This window comes from Bos indicus x Bos taurus, chromosome 4 (assembly GCF_003369695.1).
Source record: "Bos indicus x Bos taurus breed Angus x Brahman F1 hybrid chromosome 4, Bos_hybrid_MaternalHap_v2.0, whole genome shotgun sequence".
NCBI classification, from domain to species: domain Eukaryota; kingdom Metazoa; phylum Chordata; class Mammalia; order Artiodactyla; family Bovidae; genus Bos; species Bos indicus x Bos taurus.
The window spans coordinates 12,879,586-12,885,507 of NC_040079.1; the positions used below are offsets into that span (position 1 = coordinate 12,879,586).

Sequence of the window (5,922 nt, forward strand, 5' to 3'; positions counted from 1 at the left end):
GCAAAGTAAAGAAAGGGTCTCAAATCAAGGTTTCTTTACAAAGAGCATGTTGAGAAAGGAGTTGTAAGAATTCTAGTCCAGGAGGCAGGAAAAACTGGACCAATTTTCAGAAGACAATAAGATGTTCCTGGTGGCTCAGAGGGTAAAGAATCCGCCGGCAACGCAGGCGACCTGGGTTCAATCCCTTGGTTGGGAAGATCCTCTGGAAGAAGGCATGGCAACCCACTCCTGTATTCTTGCCTGGAGAATCCCCAAGGACAGAGAAGCCTGGTGGGCTACAAGCCCATGGAGTCACAAAGAGTCGAACAGGACTGAGCCAATAACCAAAAGGCGGGGTGGAGTTGGAAATAAGCACATCACCCGGCCCCTCTCTCTGCAGCTCTACTGGCTCCTACCCTCTTAATTCCATCCAGCCCTTTCTTCACCAGCAGGGCCAGAGGAGCGGAGCCCACAAACTCCCCCTTCCCCTGCTTCTTTCCCACAGGTGCCTCTGGACCTAGACAGGTGGGTGCATGGCCAGCCCCAGCAATGCCACCCTGCACCGGGGCTTTCTCCTGCAGGGCTTTGCGGAGTTCCCGCATCTGAGGCCGGCGCTCTTCCTGCTGCTGCTGGCCCTGCACCTGGCCACCCTGAGCGGGAACCTGCTCATCCTGCTGGCCGTGGCCTCGGCGACCACCCGGCCGCCCATGCACCTCTTCCTGTGCCAGCTGTCAGCCATCGAGCTCGGTTACACGCTGGTGGTGGTGCCCCGCACCCTGGCTGACCTGGCCTCGCCGAGCCTGGGCCGAGGCAGTCCCATCTCCTTCCTGGGCTGCGCCGTGCAGATGCAGATGTTCGTGGCCCTGGGCGGGGCCGAGTGCTTCCTGCTGGCCACCATGGCTTATGACCGCTACGTGGCCATCTGCCACCCGCTCCGCTACACGGCGGTGGTGACCCCCGGGCTGTGCGCGCGGCTGGCCCTGGCCTGCTGCCTCGGGGGCCTGGCGGTGTCCGTGGGGCTCACGGTGGCCGTCTTCCACCTGCCCTTCTGCGGCTCCCGCCTGCTGGTGCACTTCTTCTGCGACATCACAGCGCTGCTGCACCTGGCCTGCACGCGGAGCTACGCCGAGGAGCTGCCTCTGCTGGGCGCCTGCCTGCTGCTGCTGCTGCTGCCCTCGCTGCTCATCCTGGCCTCCTACGGCGCCATCGCCGGCGCCCTGCGCCGCCTGCGCTCTCCGCGGGGCCGCCGCAAGGCAGTCTCCACCTGCGCCTCGCATCTGACAGTCACCTTCCTGCACTACGGCTGCGCCACCTTCATGTACGCGCGGCCCAAGGCCAGCTACTCCCCGCACCGGGACCGCGCGCTGGCGCTGGTCTACACCCACGTGACGCCGCTGCTCTACCCGCTCATCTACAGCCTGCGCAACCACGAAATCGCCGCGGCCATCCGCCAGGTGCTGGGGCGCTGGCGACCCCGCCAGGCGTCGGGTCAGGAGGGTCTGTCTGTGTGAGCCCTGATCGCAGGCAGGGACCAGGCCAGAGTAGGCAGCTCTGCTCGCTTAAGTTTCCCCTGTCAGCACGTGTCTGCATTGTGGAGTGCCCGCGGGGAACTCAAGAATCAGATTCAAGAAGAGAGAATCTGGAAGCGTGTCCGCCTAAGAAGACCCTCCCAGCAGTGGCTCCATCCTCCTCCCCTCCCATGTGGAAGAGAACCCTAGACCCACACTTAGCAGCTTCAGGAACTAGACAGGTGACCTGGGTTCAGTCCCTGGGTTGGGAAGATCCCCTGGAGGAGGGCATGGCAACCCACTCCTGTATTCTTGCCTGGAGAATCTGTGTAGTTCTTCGCACATGGCAGGCCGGGGCAAAATCGTGGGCTTGGGGTGACAAAGAAGCCACAACACATGCCCCAGAGAGCTCACAGGGAGAGGGGAGGATGTGAGGAGTAAACAGGAGATGGATGAAGTGGGCTCGTGTCAGAACTTTCATGGGGAGAGGGGAGTCAGGCGAAGCTTCTTGGGGGACAAAGATGACTCAGTGGAGAACTGGACGATGGGAAGAGGTCAGCCTGATGAAGAGGAGAGTGAAGACTGCTCCAGATAGAAATGGTTAAACAGGGGTGGGGGCATTTGGGGGAAGGACCTTGCAAAAAACTGAAGGGTTTGAGTTCATGAGAAAATGTGATAGCTTGCGTCTCCTTGTGTGGTCACTCTGGCCGCAGCGTGGAGACTGGATTGGAGACATGGAGACCCATGGAAGCTGCTACCATAATCCAGGAGAGAGGTGATGGAGTCTGGACCAGAGTCGTGACACTGGTGACTAAAGGATAAGGAAAGACCCAAACGATATGCAAGTAGAGACAACTACAGCATCTTGGTGAGATGTGAGGGTGAGGAAGAAAGAGGCGCTAAGGATCGTTTCTAACCTAGGTCACAAGGTGGACGGTGGGACAATTTGCTGAAAAGGACACAGGAGCAGGTGCAAGGGAGAAGTGGGGGATGATGGGGATTTCCACTTAGAACATGTGGAGTCAAAGGGCGGCCAGGACAAGCCAGTGAAGACAGTAACTAAGGAGGCAAAGGCACTAATCTAGAGTTCAGGGGAGAGAGCCAAGAGGAGGGATGGATTTGAAATTGCAGAGAGCTACCGAGATCAGGAAGTGATCATTGCTCTCTAGGTGATGAGACTACAGGTGATTTATATTTTCTTGATTATATATTTTCCAAATCTCTCATAATAATTTTCAGTGGGTGTTATTCTTACATATAAAAATTATTATTTAGGGCAAATAATATTGGAGTCCCTCAGTGAATCAGAGGGGCTCCTCTGATCTGTCGATCCCTAGGATAAATGCCTGAAAGCTGTCTCCTGAAAGGTATGGAGTGAAGTGGCAGGGAATTCTACCCATGTGGTTCCACAGAAGGAGGGCATGGAGGTGGTTTCATCCAGTAGCTTGGTGGAAATATTACTGTCAAAGATAAAGTGAGAGGAGGTTCAGAGGAAGAATTACTAATCCACATTGCCTTGTAACATTGACTACAGTAAATGTATTCCCTTGAGGTAACTATTTCTATACAATGTTACTACATCGGTATATCCTAGTATAGTAAAGGGAACACATTGGCACAAAACTTAGGCTACATTAGGAAAACTCAAGAATTTATTCCTCCATCCATATGTGCAGCAAATAAATGTTTTTTGAATGATGGTTCCATGCCAAGGACTAGAGAGTTAAGGATTCAACTCTGATCAAAATGCCACTATATACCTGGCACTGCAATCCAAATCATTAAAGGAATGAAGGTGAAGCTCATGTGGAGTTGGAAGTCTTCTAGGGGATTCAGGCAAATAAATAGGCATTGTATTACCATGCGACGAGTACTATGGTATGACAAGATCCTGTTGGAGTGTTTTTCCTGGACTTGGGGTGGTGGGAGTTATCAGGAGAAGGTTCAGTTCAGTTCAGTCGCTCAGTGTGTCCGACTCTTTGTGACCCCATGAACTGCAGCACGCCAGGCCTCCCTGTCCATCACCAACTCCTGGAGTTTACCCAAACTCATGTCCACTGAGTCAGTGATGCCATCCAATCATCTTATCCTCTGTTGTTCCCTTCTCCTCCTGCCCTCAATCTTTCCCAGCATCAGGATCTTTTCAAATGAGTCAGCTCTTTGCATCAGGTGGCCAAAGTATTGGAGTTTCAGCTTCAACATCAGACCTTCCAATAAACACCCAGGACTGATCTCCTTTAGAATGGACTGGTTTGATCTCCTTGCAGTCCAAGTGACTCTCAAGAGTCTTCTCCAACACCACAGTTCAAAAGCATCAATTCTTGGGCACTCAGCTTTCTTTATAGTCCAACTCTCACATCCATACATGACTATGGGAAAAACCATAGCCTTGACTAGATGGACCTTTGTTGACAAAGTAATGTCTCTGCTTCTTAATATGCTGTCTAGGTTGGTCATAACTTTCCTTCCAAGGAGTAAGTGTCTTTTAATTTCATGGCTGCAGTCACCATCTGCAGTGATTTTGGAGCCCCCAAAAATAAAGTCTGACACTATTTCCGCATCTATTTGCCATGAAGTAATGGAACCAGATGCCATGATTTTAGTTTTCGGAATGTTGAGCGTTAAGCCAACTTTTTCACTCTCCTCTTTAACCTTCATCAAGAGGCTCTTTAGTTCCTCTTCACTTAGTAATGTATGAGATCTAAGGGCAAGTGAGATAGCTAGAGCCAGACAAAGATAGCTGAGGAAGGAGAGTCCAAGCAAAGGAAACAATAGGAGCAAATATTCCCAAAGTAAAAGACCATGATTCATTCCAGGGACTTGTCAAGAAGACTGATTCTTATTGATGGTGATGGGGAGTGGAGTGCTCTGTGTTGTCTGTATTAAGAGATTATGCTAAAGGTACAAATGTGGGCCAGATCATGTAAGCTCTGTGTGCCATATTAAAGAGTTTGGATTTTACCCTAAAAAAAAGGAGAAAAAGGAGGAAGGAAAGGAGAGAAAAGTAGGGAGAAGAGGAGAAGAAGAAAAAAAGAGAAGGAATTGAAAATATTTAAGCAGGGTAGTGACATGATCCAGTGTGAGCACTCTGACTACTATGTAAAGAATAAACTGGAGAAGGACATGACAGAAAGTTTATTTATTAGGCAGCTAGTGTAGAAACCGGAGAAAGCAATGGCACCCCACTCCAGTACTCTTGCCTGGAAAATCCCATGGACGGAGGACCCTGGTGGGCCGCAGTCCATGGGGTCACTAAGAGTCAGACACGACTGAGCAACTTCACTTTCACTTTTCGCTTTCATGCATTGGAGAAGGAAATGGCAACCCACTCCAGTGTTCTTGCCTGGAGAATCCCAGGGATGGGGGAGCCTGGTGGGCTGCCGTCTCTGGAGTCACACAGAGTCGGACACGACTGAAGTGACTTAGCAGCAGCAGCAGCAGTGTAGAAACACAGGTTAGAGATGATGTTGACTCACTTTAGGCAAGTGGTAATGGAAATGGAGAGAAATGGACAGATTGAAGAACTGTTTAGAAGATAAATATAATAGAACTTTGCAGATTGAATGCTTAGGGATAAAATAGAAAAGGGATTCATTGATAATATAGACTCTGATCTGGAAAAAATGAAAAATTGGGTTTGCTGAGATGGAGTGCATAGAAAGAGTAATCAGTATGAATGCAGGACAAAGCTAAAGCAATGAGCTTGGTATTGACTATGCTGACTTAGGCTGTGGAGATGTATAGTTGGCAGTGAGTATGTGTCAGGAGAAACATGTCTAGAAATCATTAACACACCAGTGGCAATTGGCATGGCTGAGATGGTCCACGGAGAGTGAGCAGAGGAACAACAGAGCAGTTCCAAGATAGGACTCAGGAAGACCAGCAATGAAGGATGGATGACTGAATGAAACAAAATGCATAATTTATTAACTCCATTAATAAAGCGAAAACTTTACTCCTGGGACACTGTCCTAAAACAAATGAAAAGAAGACAAACTGGGAAGATCATATCTAATGTAGGAAAGAGGTTCATAAGGAATTTTTGCCAATTGAGAAAAAGACTTAATACATCTGCTAAGTCACTTCAGTCGTTTCCGACTCTGTGTGACCCCATGGACTGCAGCCCACCAGGCTCCCCCATCCCTGGGATTCTCCAGGCAAGAACACTGGAGTGGGTTGCCATTTCCTTCTCCAGTGCATGAAAGTGAAAAATGAAAGTGAAGTCGCTCAGTTGTGTCCGACTCTTAGCGACCCCATGGACTGCAGCCCACCAGGCTCCTCCGTCCATGGGATTCTCCTGGCAAGAGTACTGGAGTGGGGTGCCATTGCCTTCTCCGATAATCCCAAAGAAAAATGGGCAAAGAGTATGAAAAGACAGTTCACAGAACAGGAAAGGCAAATGTCTTTTAAACATAGGAAAAGAGTTTCAACCCCA

At 50.1% G+C, this 5,922-nt stretch overlaps 1 protein-coding gene across 1 annotated transcript; it reads left to right on the forward strand.

Moving 5' to 3' along the window:
* The first annotated feature begins 512 nt into the window (after positions 1-512).
* On the forward strand, positions 513-1,490 carry LOC113891798 (olfactory receptor 10AC1). The gene has a single exon (XM_027540281.1). The coding sequence runs from the start codon at positions 513-515 to the stop codon at positions 1,488-1,490; it is 978 nt and encodes a 325-aa protein (XP_027396082.1).
* Positions 1,491-5,922: the final 4,432 nt, after the last annotated feature.